The following is a 17,706-nucleotide window of genomic DNA, read 5'->3' as shown; positions in this document are numbered from 1 at the left end:
CCCTCCAACGCGCACGGTCCCTATCTGTATAGCATAGTAGGGAGCGTGCATGAACTATAGGGGGCAGCACAGGAGCCGTCAGATTTTTGGCGCGAGGCGTAAATGTGAAGTATATGCTTCCAATGTAGCTCACAAAATGGCAGAACCTACTGTGCACAAGAAAACGTACGAGAACAGTAGATGGCAGCACTTGCTTTAGCAATGTACAGGTTTATGTTTCTGTTTCAGGCCATAAGATGGCATACCCTCCAACGCGCACGGTCCTTATTGTCGCAATGTCTCTATGTGCGTCTTATGACAACTATGACAGGCAGGGGCGGAATCCGCGTAGAGTAAGGTAAATATGGAATGCGGCCAAGTGTAGCTGATCTTCACATTGTTAACACATTGATTTGTGTTTATTGCGAGCTCTTACATTCTTGCGTGTGGTAAATGTACGAACCCGCAAATCACTAATCAATATGTAAACAGACCTCAAAGTTAAGTTCAAGCCACACTTAACACGTAGCCACAATTACCCGTATTGACCGTACAGCTTACATACATTTAATTAAATTGCCGAAAAAAACCTCTACGTGTTCGCTACCTTTCACGCCCCCCTAATGCCTGGTATACCATTTCTGCGTGTAGGTACTTATTTTGATACTAAGTTGTCATCAAAAGTTTGGGTAGTGGACATCACTTTAGTGCGGTTTAACTCCCATACTTCTATGTCTAGCCCACTGTTGATTGGCACCATAGGGTATAATTTAGTTAACCATTTTTTTATTATTCATCATAACTGTCATTAGCGTTGTATTTTACTTACTCGAGCCCTGAGCTGTCTAAGTAGATATAATTCATAAATCCAGTTCTTTAAAAATACGAGTTATTTTGAAAGTAGATTAATCCCTGTTAAGATATGTATTAGTATTAGGAAACCTGAATTGTTCAATTAATTTCGAGGACAAGCTAATTACCAGTGGCGTAGCATGAACTAATCTAGCCGTGGGCGAAATCGCATCTGCGAGGCCCTTTTCTTTCACCGTGCTCGAAGGGGCCTCGCGAGGCTCCCCTTGAGGCGCGAGGCCGTGGGCGACGGCCCACTTCGCTCACGCCCAGCTACGCCACTGCTAATTACAAATATATACATGTAGCTACACATAAGGAAAAGCCGATCACTTTTCAACGACTTTTTTGGTCTGGTTTGGATGATCCAGTTAATTTCCTTTTTGCTGAACTCTTGCCTCTACGAAGCATTTTCGTTACTTATGGGGAAACCCATATTATCAGCTACGACGTCGCGTTACGACCGTAGCACATCACTTTTTATCCCGTTGCATCCTCCGGGTACGACTTTCTCATAAACTTCCCGCCGTCTTTTGCATCCTCCTCCTCCCTCCTCATCCTCTTGTGAGGTGTATTCCCATTTGTCCCTCCCCCACGTGAACACCGCCAAACATCAGGCGGGAACAGATAGGAATAGTTCATATGAATGCACCTTTTTCCATTTGAGCAAGGCGGGGACAAAATTAAATAAGGATAGGGTCAGGTGGGGTAAATATAAGACACGGGTAAAAACTTTGTCTTTGTTTTACCCGTGTTAAGACACCCTTCTTAACCCTACACTCCTTGTGACACCATTGGCACTCATGCCAGCCCTCGCAACTCTATGTCTATATCTTGTTTCTCAAGCCACGTGTCCTCGAAATTCCATACATACGAGTATATCTACCTACCTATATAAGATATGTTAATAATACAATGATCATATTCATGCCTGTTACAAGCTATATCTCACTCTGATTACATTAGGTATTAAATACAGGATGGAGACTGTTATATAAACCACGAATTTAAGCTATTTACACGCGCAATATTTTAAAACCGTATTAAATTGACGTAATTATAATTGTAAATAGGCATAGATTATAACTTTAATATTGTAAGTTAAGGATATTTTCACTAGCAAATTCGAGCGTTAAGGGCGGAACGGGCCGTGGCTCACGGGTTTATTAAGTCCAGTTAAAACTCTTAGTGAACATAAATTAAAGAGCTCATTTATGAAAACGGTAAACGATACCTGATAATAATGCAAGCCAAGCTGCAAAATTGCATGGTACATGCTACTTTATGATTGAAATTCGTTTGAAGGGTCATTTTAGCGATCAACTTCCATCCGATTATTTCTTGTCTGTTCCCGCAAACATTGTGGTAGGCACAGGAACAATAGTCATCTCGAGTCCGAAATTATACGACTTGTGTAGTGCTTAGCTGCTCCGATATATCTGATGGCGACTGTCCAGTAAATTGGTTCAGTTTAGGGGTCGCCAAACTTTTTAGAAGAAGAGCCATCTGCAGTAACAATCGCCAGTTTTCGGAACCGTAAAGACCCACAAATGTCGATTTTAAAGGTCTAAAGAACTCTTGACTGTAAATCTTTTTGACGACTTGAAGAGCTGCATTTGTCCCTCCAAAGTGCCGCATGCGGCTCTCGAGCCGCGGTTTGCCGGCTCCTGGTTTAGTTGATCAATTTAGTTGGCGGCAACAGGCCTCGGCAGCGCGATATCAGTGTCAATGACGTCATCTTCGTCCTCGTCATCACAGGCGTCTTCTGGCTCGCCAAGCGCTCGGACGAATTCTGAAACACAATCGGTAAAAGAGGTCAGCTTTTAAGGGATAGGTACCTACCTATAGCTACAGTAAAATTGTAGCTACATTCGTTTCAGAAATGAACAGTGGTGTAGCGTGAACTAATCTAGTCGTGGGCGAAGTCGCATCTGCAAGGCCCTTTTCATTTAATGTGCCCGACCGGAGGGGACACGCGCGAGGCCCCTCCAGGCGCGAGGCAGTGGGCTTCGCACTTCGCCCACGCCTAGCTACGCCACTGCAGAGAGAGCTAGGTCTCAAATTTGTTGATAGTAGTTTATGTGAAATATAAGCCGTAAGCGCCGACACCTGTTGCGAATTGATATAGGTTAACCGTATAATATAACCTAGTGCATGCTAGTACAGGATAATTCACGAAAGCTGACATGCATGGAATGTACGAAACTTACATTTTGTATGAGTGAAACTTGTTACTTGTTACACCTGTATGGGTATACAGTCAGAGCCACCATTTTATTTTATTGGTTAATTTTATACACATATATGTTTTCTTTCCTAATTCATCCCTTTCGTGCCAGCTCTTGTGAATCGACCTGTACAGTAGAAAACTAATATATGGTACACACGCACTCTACTATATCTAAAAATGGTAACCTTACCTAGGAAATCAATGCGTCCATCTCCGTCTGAATCCACTTCTTTAATCATGTCTTCGACTGAAATTAAGTGAAATATGTATTAACAAAAACATTCGTTTCATTATAAATAGTTTCAAAAGATAATGAATAGTTAGTTTCTGCGGCTATCTAAACAAATAAATTTAGAAAAATGTTTATTGATGGCACACACCAGTTCTCGAGCACGGGCATAATATCTGTGTTTACTTACTTTCCTCCTCAGAAAGGTCTTCCCAAGACACTGCAGCACAGCCCGTAGATCTGAAGCGCAGATGTAACCTCGATTATGCTTGTCGAACACACGGAAAGCGTCGCCAAGCTACATGGACTAGTTCTACAGCTGCTAACATTAAACTTCGCTTACTTTCCTCCTCGGAAAGGTCTTCTCCAAGACACTGCAGTACCGCTCGCAGATCAGACGCGCAGATGTACTCGTACCCGCGATTGTGCTTGTCGAACACACGAAACGCGTCGCGAAGCTACATGGACCAGTTCTACAACTGCTAACATTAAGCTTCACTTACTTTCCTCCTCGGAAAGGTCTTCTCCAAGACACTGCAGCACCGCTCGCAGATCAGACGCGCAGATGTACCCGCGATTGTGCTTGTCGAACACACGAAACGCGTCGCGAAGCTCGCGCTCCTCCTGCTCGGCGGAGCTAGCGCCGCTGCCCACTGACATGGACTTGGAGAGGATGCTGACGAACTCCTCGAAGCTTACGTTGCCGTCACCTGGAAATGCAGTGCGTGTTAGTTCTGGATCAGTTTCAAATGCCTTCCATTTTAGAGTTTAAGACGTACCGTCAAGTAGGGATCCTGTGGGGACTGATATCTAGCCAGTTGAAAATACATTTTTAAGGTACACCTTAACACTTGTTCTCCTGATTCAAGCATTGTAAAAAGTACCCTGCCGTCAGTTTACATAAGTGGGGAATATCTCCTTAGTCTAATGTTACCCCTTCTGTCCCCACACTTGACGATAGTTTATATGATGATTGGGCAGATGTAAGCGCCCGCATTAGTACTTGCAGTGGACTTGCAGTATTAACTAGTATTAAGACATCGTGCTATTGGCTGCAAATAGATGTAGGTAGATATGCTTTATCAAAACCACAACGAAATGTTCCGGACTTCAGCTGCGGATTTGTCCTTATATTCTACATTACATTTTATAGCTTCTCACCATCGCTGTCGACCTCTTGCAGCATATCATGAAGCTCCTCGACACGCGCGAACTGTCCGAGGCTGCGCATGACCCGCCCCAGCTCCTCCTTGGTAATGGTGCCGTCACCATCTTTGTCGAAGAGGCGGAACGCCTCGCGAAATTCTGGGGGCAAACAATTTCATTACAAATGACAACGGAATTTGTAAACTGAGTAACTCAAAAACATAGTTTTTTATTACACATTACGCTTTAATTCGAAACAATAGCGGACAGCATAAAATGGTTGTTTGAAAACAGGGGCAAACCACAACCTGCGGACACTTGTTTGCTCTCACTCCCACGAGTGGCGCTTGAGCATTGTACCCGGCAAGGGCGTCCGCTAGTTGACGCGGTTGCACAGATAGCACGCGGACGCGTGCGACGGATTTTACCTACAATATAGCACCCGCGTATCGTGCGCCCGCTCCGATCACCCGCGCCAGCTAGCCGACGCCCTAAGAGTACGTACGTGACCTCCCACTAATCTAAATTTTTAAAGACGGCCGATCTTGTCTAGTGGGTTGTGACCCTGCCTATGAACCCGATGGTCCCGGGTTCGAATCCCGTTAAGGGCATTTATTTGTGTGATGAACACAGATATTTGTTTCTGAGTCATGGGTGTTTTTTGTATGTATTTATCTATATGTTAAGTATATAGTCACCACCCATAGTAGGTACAAGCTTTGCTTAGTTTGGGGCTAGGTCGATTTGTGGAAGATTGTTCCAAAATAAAAATTGAAAAAAGCTTTGCGTACAGTCACTTCCCAATTTAACAAATGACAGTCTCACCTTTCATCTGGGTCCTTGTAATGCCACTAGTCTCATCCACGATGGACGCTTTCCTGTCAAGGTTGGTATCGGCGGCCGGTTTGAGGAACGTCACCTGTCGTTGGACACGTACGGGGGATACTGATCGCTGAGACAGCTGGCTGCAACAATAACAGGTTATAAACGTACGGATGATTGAAGTGATGAAGGAGAGCGCTCAAATAAGAAAGATGGGTCTAAGGGGTCTTTTTTTTAATACTACGTCGGTGGCAAACAAGCACACGGCCCAACTGATGTTAAGTATTAGCCTCCGTAGCCTATGTACGCCTGCAACTCGAGAGCACCCTCGTTGAGCTCTCTGGCAACCTTACTCACCGGCAGGAACATAACACTATGAGTAGGGTCTAGTGTGTTTGGCTGCGGTTTTCTGTAAGGTGGCGGTACTTCCCCAGTTGGGCTCTGTTCTAGATCTGAAATGACATCAGCTGTGCTGTGCCCTACCAGACAAAGCGAGATGACATTCACAGTGCCCATACCTCTCTTTTGGACGTAATTTAAGGACATACCCGGGTCATGTTTATGTTCTAACCTTTTTATGGCGTCCGCGAGTTGACGCGGGTGCACGCAGGCAGGACGCCCTTAAATTTTGTGCTTTTCAGTAAGTAGCTCGTTTGTTATTCATGCTTTAGTGGTTAAGATAAAATATGCGTCTTCCTTCAGCTTACCTAATCAGGCATTACGGAATTGGCGCGTAAAACCGAAACTTGCCGAAACTATTTGGGCCAAAATCGGACGCTGGAAATGCTTTAAAGGGCATATTATTATATTTTGTAATGCTTTTAATGCTTTTGTAAATATTATTTATGTTTATTTTTAATTGTTAATTATTGTTTTATTGCTAAGCAATGTAAAGATTTTTCGTATATTTTTATGTTTCATACACAATTAATATTGTTCATGAATAAATAATGATGATGATGATGTCAAAAGTCAGAGTCTTATTAGTGTCATATAGCTTTAACGTAAAGATGCTAAACATCGTCTACTATTACTATTTAGAAGTATTAGAACAAATTAAATTATTTCAGAAAATGTTTTAATTTGTTTTTATTTCAAGTAGAAACACTACCTGCTATATCAGCCAGGGGGCGCCGAATGAAAAATGACTAAGGCGCCTGCCGCGATACGCGAGGACGCTGGTTCGATTCCTGCCTTGGGCACGGGGGCTTTGGTCACTTTTTCTTAATATACGACATTTAGTTCAGTTTATTTTCTACATTTTTTTCAATTTGCATTGTATTGTTGCGTTTGTGGTACTATAATTACGAAGCAAAAAATATCTGCTTTTTTATACTACGTCGGTGGCAAACAAGCATACAGCCCGCCTGATGTTAAGCAGTCTCCGTAGCCTATGTACGCCTGCAACTCCAGAGGATTCTATCCTCTGAGGAGGTATTGCTTATTGCTTCCTGGGATTCAGTAAATTGTACAAAATATTCAGACTGATCCCAGGTATGGATTAGTCGCTTAATAATCTCGTACGTACAATCTATTTATAAGCTTATATAAACTGGCAATATTTTCCCGTCAACATAATCCAAAACTAAGGGTGCCCGAGGGAGGACCCGAATCTTGACAGAAATGAAACCCTTCGCATGCGTGTGTAAATGTTTTTGTTGCGTAACACAATAAGGAAGAGTGACCTTTCGACCGTGTTATTCTCAGACCTTACCTGGGACCAGTCAGTGTAAATAGGCATTTTCAGACAAACAAAACAATTTAACAGACTTTGCAAGACCGAAGTGATCCCATAAGTGCCCTATGAACAAAGTTTTGTATAGAGCACTAAAAGTGTACAATTTTACTTTTTTTCGAAAAACTACCTGGGTTATTATTTCTACTAAGAACTTAAAGAAGAAAAATATACGAAATATTTTGTCAGGTTTGGCAAGCGTAGGTACATTTTTTTTTCTTTTTAGTGTTCCGTACCCAAAGGGTAAAAACGGGACCCCATTACTAAGACTCCTCTGTCTGTCTGTCTGTCCGTCTGTCACCAGGCTGTATCTCATGAACCGTGATAGCTAGACAGTTAAAATTTTCACAGATGATGTATTTCTGTTGCCGCTTATAAAAACAAATACTAAAAACGGAATAAAATAAATATTTAAGTGGGGCTCCCATACATGAAACGTGATTTTTTTGCCGTTTTTTGCGTAATGGTACGAAACCCTTCGTGCGCGAGTCCACCTCGCACTTGGCCGGTTTTTCAAGAGTCAAGAGTCAAAATATTCTTTATTCAAATAGGCCTAGCAACAATCACTTTTAAATTTTATTTTAATCTCGTGATTTAACCCAAACGTAAGGTAGTTTTTCTACAAAAAGTAAATGGAGCATTAATGGTGCATTATTGGTGGTGGTGTAATGATGCATTGGTTATTTAATGGTGCATTTTTTTCTGATGCCCCCAAATCCCAAATACCTACGACCTACAGTTCCATAACGGAATGATATTTTGTAACGGCACTGATGTGGCTGATGTATTAAAATACGAATCACCTACGCTTGGTAAGCGTTTGCAATAGCACCTCTTTTGTTTATCCAGAGACCCTCTTTTCAGCATGAACGAAGGAGATCCTACTCGCGAATTAGAATTTAATATAACTGTTATTTATTCGTTGCTTTTGCACCGCGTGAAGCAATTTAAGTATAGTTTATTGTAGGTACTTGCTTGCTTGTATTAATATAGGTACAAGCAAGCACATTCACTGCCCCCAACGCACATGTGCGTTCACCGTCATACAAGTTTGTTCCTAGGCCACGCCCCCTGGCAGTGCATGCGTTAAGTATGTGTAGGTATTTTTATATTATATCATATCATCATATGCGATAAGTGCGATCATAATACGCCATCTGCACAGCTATGATGGACGCAATTGTCGCGCGGTGTTAAAGAGTGAAGTTTATTTTATCACGTGAATAAGTGAATAATGCCAATCATCCTCCTGCCATTGACATCAACGTCATCATCTAGTCATCGACAGCGGCTTTTTATTGGTTAAAATGGTACCGAAACCGATGTCTTTATTGGATTATGTGAAAGAGTGTTAAAAACTGAAAATTCCGGTTAAGCGGCCTCCGTTTGATACCAGAAGTTATACAGCTGAGAGATTGTACCACGCTAACAGCCAAGATACCGCAATATTTAAAATTCCCTACACTTTAATAACTACCTTATGGGCACATTTAGTCGCATGCGGATTCATTACATAGAGGTATTTGATCGGTCGGCAAAATTTGATCTAACCTAGTATAGTAACCTCAATAGTCCGCATGTAACTAAAATCGCATGCGAGTTTGAGCGCCGTCTAAATGAGCCCTAACCTAACATTCGCGTCACACTGAAAAAGTGATAACCATTATTTAAAACGAGACTCCTACATTTATATCCCAGAAAAAAAGGTCTGAAAGTGAGCCGATATTTCAAATATTGTGAATAATTTGGCGAGGGTCTTGTGAAAGGGCGAGAAAACGGCCGTGGCTAGAAACATTCGAAGTTTACAATGGCCTAATTTTTACACACTCGCAGCGCATCTGGATCGAAGCAATAGAAGTAAAATAAGCAGTGCGAGTTGCATTCCCATTAGCAAAGATATAACTCCGTAATAGATGGATACAGTCTAAGGAAAAAACGTGCCTCAAAAATCAAGAAAATTTGACTCTAGATCAGAGGGCGCTACTAGCTTTGGCCTACTGTCGTATAGAGGGCGTTGACGGTTTCGTTTGTTATTTAACAATTTTTACGCATATCAGTGAAAGAACATGGGTCAAAATCATAAAAATAATTAATGCAAGTAAAAAAAATCATTTATCCATATTTAAATACATTTTTTATAAATCTTCATTTTTAGTTTTAAAGTGTGTCGATAGATGGCAGTGAATTTACTGTGGTTACAAAATTTACTATGACAGTACCGCTGTAGTATAAGTTACTCTATGCCATTAGTGACACGCGGATATTAATTTGCTATAATTATTCAAAGCAAAAAATATACGACTGCTACGGTTGTAGCCCTCTAGCGCACTTAGTTATTATTACTATAGAGACGACATACCAAACAATAAAATTGTCGCAATCACAACCTGTACCACGCGATCAAAACGTCGTAAGCGACGTGAAATTCATGGTGCTTACGCGTTTAGTTCGAGAGCTTCACGCTCCGTTTCTATGGTTTGATGCCAAAACGGCAGCAACTCATGGCGCAAAATACTGGTTCTCTGTGCCGGTTCTATACGTTCAATGCTGCAATGTCAACATTATGTTTCTTGTGTGTGTGTAAATCATGTGTAGGTATTATTCGCCCGTGCGTCTCGTGTCCCAGTACACTAACTAATGATCATTTTGATATTAAAATGTATGTTCGAATGTCTTCCGGTACGATCCTAAAAGGCTTCGTAGCGTAACTAATAAAAGGGTAAACACCCTTAATGTAAAATTCAAGAAGTCAATCGCTACGTCTACCTTCTGTAAAGATGCTGTAAAGTAGGCTTTATGGGCTCTGACAAAAAGGCGTAACTCCATTGAAATTCACACCATTTACGTCATTTCAGGCTGTATGTACTCTAGAGTGATTTGTATCGATTTGCGCCCGCTGGGCCATCGAGAATTTATAGCGAATTTTATTACAAATCTCTGCTTAGGACGCTGTGAATGTTTACTCGCCTATTAAAAGAGGTTGAGTATTTTATTGGAGAAGTAATTTATGATGGATTCTTACGTTGAAACGTGTAATTATACTTGTAATTATTCTCTAGAAATGCGTAGTGTCGTGGAACAGTCAGTTGGAACGAAGTTAATTAAGATTCGTGACGGAAACTCGTGACGGAAAACTTACACTTTTTTACATACTGCTTTTCACATCACATATATGAGGAAATCATTTACATGTTCATGTTAATGGAGCACTTGATTGGAACGAAGTTACGAAAGGGTCGTGACGGAGGCTAGTGACGGAAAACTTAGTTTTTTTCGCCTAGTCATCCGTCGCCTATTAGTCAGTCGCCCATCCGTCAAGTCCATACCGTGCCATAAGGAACTTTGTTCCAAAAAATGGCTTATATTCAAATTTATGATGATTTCGCCAATGTCAAAACTCAAAAGTAGTAGGTATAGTATGAATCTTCTCAAATGATTTTTACGCCTAAACCCATTGTTCCTTTTAAGTGAGTGCGTGGCTATTGTATCTGAGCGCGTGGCCATTGTGTCTGAGCGCGTGCCATTGTGTCTGAGCGCGTGGCACGCTTATTTATGGCCTGACGTTACAAACCTGACGTTACGTTCGTAACGATAAAGGCGTATGAGTATTTAAAAGGTTTCCATTTTCTGAACATAGTTTAAAAAAAATGTTTTACGTCAACGTTTGGGCCAATCTGTAAATAGAGTCAAACCAAGAAAAGTCTGCAATGATTTTGACAGCACACGCAGTGACAGTGTTATTTATACGTCATAATTTCATAGAAGTTTGACATTAAAAATAAAACCTGCACTGCGTGTGCTCTACTTGACTCTACAAACATAAGCTATTAAAAATTCACTGTTCCCGTAGTAGAATAATGTCATAGATTTATAAAGAAATTGACCTTAAAATTGTTTTTAGCCTCGAAACAAGTGAAAGTAATTATTTATTGTATTAAGGAAGAAATTATTTGCTTCCCTAAATAGTTTAATTAATCACACGATAAACTGCGTGCAATAAATCATTCTCGCATTTCAGGCGGTTCTCGCTTCAGGCTCTTGATTCACACGATCCCTTTTGGAATGAGGGCTACCGTTTTTGTGCTCACTAGTTGGCGCCACTGTAGATGTAGGTCCAGAAAAACAGATCTCAAAATTCTTCTATGCTTATTTGTATAAAATCAATACGTTCTAATATACACAAAGGTATTTTAACGTCAAAATGTGCCATTTTTTTCAACCTGTTTAATTTTGCATATTATATATTTTATTTGGCACTTTTTTTAAACCACTAACATTTATTGAGCTATATGATAATTTATTGAGCAAGATGGACAAAGATTTACCACAATCCACAATTTATGAATGAGGAGTGAAAACTCCCGATAAAAAAGCATGAAACCCAAAAAACTTCTATGCATTTGACATTTTGAAAAACCTCCATCTACACTAGCGCGCCTAGCGGCGAAATTAAACGCGGTAGCCCTCATTGTGTTGAAAATTGGAACACAAACGGGTATTTCAATTGAACTCCCGGATTCTAATGAAAATTGCTACTTTTCTGTATAAGTATCTAATAATTTAACAGAATGTTTTGGTATACACAAAAACATAAATGATCTGTATTCCCTGATCAATATGATCTCGGTCTCTTTAAAGCAAGAGTGAATAGGCTGTTACTGAACCGGTGAGCTTCATCTTAGGCCCTGTCTTCACTTTCCACCAGGTGTGACTAGGGCCAATCGCCGATCAGTTTATAAAAAAAAAAGAAGAAAAAAACAATACACGCTAGAACGGACTGGGTCTGAGCCGAGGCTTCCGACACTTCATATTTCTTCATTGGGTGATAAGTGATCCCGTAATGCTTTTCTATAGAACTCGAAGTGTCGCACGCCTCAACCCGGACCCGGACCGTTCTAGCGTGAGTCATGTCAGTCATGCTTAAAGAGTGAACTGTGAAATTTCTACACGTTATTTATGACTTTTGCAAAAATAAAAAGACTAGTAATATTATACGTAAAAGACGATAGAGAAAGACAATAAAGATGTGTAAAAAAGATGTGTAAATATTATAGGTTACCTACCTTAGGTACCCATAATACGCCTAACATTCAATAATTACACAAACTATACAGTACCTCGCTTTTTATCAGTCGGGAAAAAATACGCACGCAATAGATTCAAGAACCCTTTCATTTTATTTAACGCTTTAATGGGGTTGGCAACTGTCAAAGGTTTGCAGAGATGGCGCCATCATAGCTTGCCCCGTTTTCTATGAGATTTGGCTTAAAGGGCTGGCATGCAGGGCATTTAAAAACAAAAATTTGACACAATTCTAGGGTTTGACAGGGCAAGCTATGCTGGCGCCATCTGCTAATTATTTCGACCGGCCAACCCCATTCAAAAGGATCGATAACCCAGCAATTCACAGAATGCTGCCAGCGATTGAGTTGTTAGCAAAATTCTGATACAAATCTATTGAGGTTTTGATACGCATGACTCCTTTATCAATGTTGCAATTCATTGATAATAAGGGTTGACTGTGTGCTGGTGCTCAGTAATTATCGTAAATTCTGAGCAAACGCTAAATATTTCTAATACTTTTTTCCGCATAAAAGGTGCCCCTTAGTAACAAATTTTTACTAACCTTAGTAAATATTTCAATAAAGTGAGATCTGTTTAAGTGAATTCGCTGCGTGGGCAAATAATATATAACATAATTAAACTTGAATAAATTATGTCTACAATAAAAACTGTAATAGATGTCATATATTAAAGAAAAAGAAAAAGTGACGAAGCCCTCCAGTGGTGAAGGCCGGATTCGAACCGGCGTCTTTAGCTATCGCGGCTAACGCCATGAACCCCTAGGCCACCCCGCCACGGCGGTGCCCGTCCGAATTTCTCGACTATATGCCATCTTAGTAAGACTAGGCGTCTTTGACCAGCTCTAAGGGCAAGCAGTGCGCGCTTGCACCTCCTAAACGAACTCCTTACGGATTTACGTTGTAGCGACACATCAAAATATTTAATAAAATAATTTTATTTGTTCCCAAACTTGTTTATGTCTACAATTGTTCACAAATCTTACTCGAGATACTGGCATAAGAAAACGGAATGATCCAGTGTTAACAATCTTAACCTACCATAAGTTTGCCTTTATTACAATGATATTATATAGATATTTTTGATTCTGTATGCGGACCTTTGCGACTTTGTATTCAAGAATTCTGCAAATACTGCAAGCGTCGTAGCTTGTAGCAAGAACGGGAAATTCCAATCACTCAGCGAGCGCCGAACGAGCCAAGTGGCCACTAAAACCACGGTACATTCACTTCATTCACTCTCAGATTACGCATAGGTAGATGTTGTGGATCGTAAGGTCTATACTGATTTTAATAACAGGTAATGAATTAGATCTGGGTAGTTATGGGTATGATATAATGTCAGTGTCTAAAGTGATTTTCTTAAACTAGAAACTTCACTTTTGACACTAGATAGATAGATAGAGAGATTTATTATTCAAAAATTATACATACAATTTATACAGTTTCCTGCAAAACTGTTGTTCACAGTTTGCCTGCAGGTAAGATAATTAACTAAATTATTCTACTTGCTATGATACTTAACTTATTGCTTGTTATGCTAAATGTTAATTATTGGCACACTTAAGCGACATCCTGACAGACCATATTCATAACGAATCCAATTCGTAACTTGTTATTAAAATCAGAATATGCCTCTATGTTTATCAAGTAAGTGAGAAGACAGCCTGCTACGCCGTAGACAGCTACTGTTCTCACGTAGCCTTTACGTGACTGCGCTATGGGATTATTTTCGACATTCTGTGTTCGTATACTTGCTACGCGTAGTAGGTATATACGTTCCAGTATTCAAGTAAATATTCTTTATTGCACCAATAATTATACATTTGACATATATATGTAAAACTACAAAGAAATTTGTGAGTAGTGTGCAGTGTTTGTGAGTTGTAGGTAAAAAATGACCTTGGTAGTCACTCCACTCAGACCGATGGAATCAATGCTACGAAATGCTATAAGCTTGCGGGGCGAGAAGGCTCAATCTGCTCGTTTTCGCTCCGACCAAGTTTAACTTACACCTTACCTCTCAGAGTGGCTCAGAGCTACGGAAGGAGGGCCCCGGCTGGCGGGGCGAGAAGGCTCGTCCGGTGGTCCCGGCTCACCCCCGCCACTGCTAGTTTGTCTCGTCTGAAAGAACATGGCTTTTTAAGTTTTTCATGTTATTTGGATCCTTGTTATTATTACCATAAGATGGGAAGATACGAAATTATATTACAGTATGCCGATTTTAAGTAGACCATCGCCATGCACTATTAGGTTGTAACACTTAATTAAATGAGTTTTAATGCATTAAGCCTGTTGGAGCACAAACCCAGTTGGGAGCAAAGTAGATAGCCGAATTCATGTAATTCAAAAATAAATAAACTTAAAGGGACTGATTATCAGTCCGCTGGACGATATTAGCCTGTCACTTAGAACAAAAATTTGACAGTTCCAAACAACTGACAGGCCGATATCGTCTGGCGGACTGGTAATCAGTGGTCCCCTTTAGTCATAAAGAAATAAATTTTGATAAATATCCTAAAACTGATTTTGTTGTTACAAACAGAGCTGTGGGCCGGTGTGACATATAGTTCGCAGTCCACTTTAGTGTAAGCATAATACATAAAATATTTTGTTTGCAATGCAAACATTTTTTTCAGTATGGGTTGTCGTTGTCACGACCACCGTCCATATTCGTAATGTAGGAAACAAACCGTACTCCATAACTATCTTAAGCACACACAGGGACTGGACTAGACTGACCGGTCAGTAAGTAATGTGGAGTAGTCAGACCACACAGAAATGTAGGTCATTCGCTACCCCGATCTTGTTTTCTTAACAGAATACATTTAAAAAGAGTAGCCCATCTTCAAACGTATGTAGCGAACCTCTTTGGTCGGCTTACGTCCGGCTGCGAACGCAGGCCGCTAAGCCTCCTCTCGGTGCAGGTGATCAAACTGACTGATGTGAAATATTCTTTGATGGTCATAAGAAAATCACAGAATGCCCACACGTAGATAGTTGCTCGCGCTAAAGTGAGATCAAGTGTTTTTTTAACTGCCCAACATACGAGATCATGAGCCTTAAGTCTGACGGGTTGAAGAATGGGCTATGGATAGAAATCTCTATTATTTATGAGAGGTTCTGTAATTTTAATACATAACTGGAAGCGCTGTTAAATTCTAACTCCACTTTAAAGCAAATAAATAACATTTTAATAAGTAGCGACATATAACACGTGCCACGCGCAAAATTCTATGTGAATACAATAAATTTGGTAGAGCATTGTTGAAAAATAAGGCAATAGCGGAGGTCCTATACCTAACACACGACACGCACGACATTGCCCGACTGGCTTCGGCTTGGCTAAGGAGACAACCATAGGTTGGAGCGAGACACAGCGATCGGACCTTTCGTTCCCACCTATGGTTGTCGCCTTAGCCGAAGCCAGTCGCGCAATGTCGTGGCCAACGCGTAATTCTAACAGAAACTGTCGTGAAAACTATTGCCACTTAAAATAAAAATGTATAATGATTCAAAGTTCAAATGACGACTTAGCGACACGGTCGAATAGTTTAGATAGTTTAAAGTCGAACATAAATTCCTTCAAAGATAGCATACTGTCATTGTGCCTACACTGTGTGGTTACCGATCCAATTGACCTAGCCACGGACTGCGATCGAAGCCAATTATTTGCTCGATGGAATTCAATATTCGATCAAATCGCGTCATGTTTCCTGTTATTACTTTACAGGTCAAGGGTAGTCTTAACGGTCATTCGTAATAGATGTGTGTAGTTTTTAGTTTTTTCTTTAGTTTAATAATGATTTTTAGGGTTCCGTAATTAGGATAAAAACGGGACCCTATTACTAAGACTCCGCTGTCCGTCTGTCCGTCTGTCTGTCACCAGGCTGTATCTCATGAACCGTAATAGCTTGACAGTTAAAATTTTCACAGATGATGTATTTCTGTTGCCGCTACAACAACAATTACTAAAAAGTACGGAACAATCGGTGGGCGAGTCCGACTCGCACTTGTCCGGTTTATTTTATTTTATATAAATAATATGTATGCTAATTTTAAGTCCCCGGCAAGCTCGGTTCTCCATGCAAACTTAGTTACGCTCTCATTTTAAAACGACTAGCTAGATTGCTCTGAAACTTTGTACTTATATACAATGGGATAAGGTATTTATATCTAGGTTTGTAATTTGTTTATGTAGCTTCAGATACCATAGTAAAAAAAAAACCATAAAAACATTACATGTAAAAAGATGCATGTCTCACAACGCAATTCTTCTACTACAAAAAAGTTTTGAGATGTAATGCGATACCAAGTCGGTTATTTTAGTCAGTGCCAGGGGGTGTTAAAACCGTATATTAGATATCTTTAATTTTTAATACGTATAATGACTAGGCCATCGCACGGCTGCATAATGACATAAGTATCATCTTCAACTAATATAAATAATTCTGATTGAACAGAACGCTAATCACATGCAGTTTGAGCATTACACATAATTACGAGTACGGTACGAGTAAAGCATTATGTGCGATTGCCAAGCCACGGAGCCACGGAGAATATGTTTGCTCGACTCGTCGGAGTAGGCGCCACGCTCGCACTTTGCGTACAACTACAGGGACTCACCATGGAACTACAGGGACTCACCATGATGCCCTTGAGCTGATTCATCAGAAGCGAATCATGCGAAGAAGTTGTTGACCGCGGAGAATATGTTTGCTCAGCTCGTCGAAGCAGGCGCCACGCTCGCACTCAGTGCACAACTACAGGACTCACCATGGAATTAAAGGGACTCACCATGATGCCCTTGAGCTGATTCATCAGCAGCGAATCTGCGAAGAAGTTGTTGACCGCGAAGAATCTGTTTGCTCGGCTCGTCGGAGCAGGCGCCACGCTCGCACTCAGTGCACAACTACAGGGACTCACCATGATGCCCTTGAGCTGATTCACCAGCGGCGAATCAGCGAAGAAGTTGTTGACCGCGGAGAATATGTTTGCTCGGCTCGTCGCGCCGGAGCAGGCGTGCCACGCCCGCTCGCACTCTACACAAATAGAAGATTGTGTCACAAGGGAGCAAAATGACATATTTACGGCGAGGACGTATACTGAATCCTGAACGAAACGAAGGATTCTATAATAAAATCCCGTGAGTAGCGAGGGATTCTAAACTAGAATCCTGAGCGTAGTGAGGGATTCAAGTGTTAACGCCCAAAGCGGAAATACTTTTGCTACCATGTGACTTGTGACACATACCGCTTTTCAGATCACCTATGAGAAACCTATTATGTTTCAAAATATTATTCGAGTAGAACGCCACTTTGATCCCATCTAGCAAGCAAGAAAAGTGCCACTTTGATTCCTCATATCAGACATGAAGAAGCCCTTTTCCGAATAGGTGATGTGAAAAATAAATTACTTACTTTAAAAAAGTTTCAGGCTAGGCTAGTAACAGAATGAAACAAATTCATACACAATGCTGAATAATAAACTTTTAACAGTTAAAGCGTTAGCAGTAAATTATTCGACAAAGTTTTTATTTGAAAAAGTTTAACTAATGCAATCCGTTCCGGATATTAACGTACTTTCAGGCAACGACAATGTCCCCGAGCCCGAATCAGATATAACCATTTGTTAC

The 17,706-nt window shown here is 40.7% G+C and overlaps 1 protein-coding gene across 2 annotated transcripts; it reads right to left on the bottom strand.

The window, feature by feature from the left end:
* Positions 1-34: 34 nt before the first annotated feature.
* Positions 35-16,945, bottom strand: LOC134750255 (neo-calmodulin-like). 2 transcript variants are annotated; one of them, XM_063685412.1, is made up of 7 exons: positions 16,869-16,945; positions 14,092-14,195; positions 5,259-5,398; positions 4,449-4,592; positions 3,791-3,997; positions 3,249-3,305; positions 35-2,620 (listed from the first exon to the last, which is right to left on the bottom strand). In XM_063685412.1, exons 1-7 carry the CDS (start codon positions 16,890-16,892, stop codon positions 2,514-2,516), a joined length of 783 nt encoding a protein of 260 aa, XP_063541482.1. In that variant the 5' UTR covers positions 16,893-16,945; the 3' UTR covers positions 35-2,513. The 2 variants fall into 2 exon arrangements, with proteins under 2 accessions (XP_063541482.1, XP_063541481.1); XM_063685411.1 differs by lacking the exon at positions 16,869-16,945 and adding an exon at positions 16,719-16,795.
* Positions 16,946-17,706: the final 761 nt, after the last annotated feature.

The sequence above is a fragment of the Cydia strobilella genome, chromosome 19, assembly GCF_947568885.1.
Source record: "Cydia strobilella chromosome 19, ilCydStro3.1, whole genome shotgun sequence".
Lineage (NCBI taxonomy): Eukaryota > Metazoa > Arthropoda > Insecta > Lepidoptera > Tortricidae > Cydia > Cydia strobilella.
This window is presented reverse-complemented; position numbering and strand designations above follow the sequence as displayed.

Bases quoted from the DNA above. Each gene is read 5' to 3' on its own strand.
- LOC134750255 (XM_063685412.1), bottom strand. From the start codon at position 16,892: ATGAATCAGCTCAAGGGCATCATG. The intron at 14,196-16,868 runs GTGAGTCCCTTT...ATGTTCTTTCAG, and splicing joins ATCAGCTCAAGGGCATCATG to ACGAGACAAACTAGCAGTGG. The intron at 3,306-3,790 runs GTAAGTGAAGCT...ACTTAATTTCAG, and splicing joins AGACCTTTCCGAGGAGGAAA to TCGAAGACATGATTAAAGAA.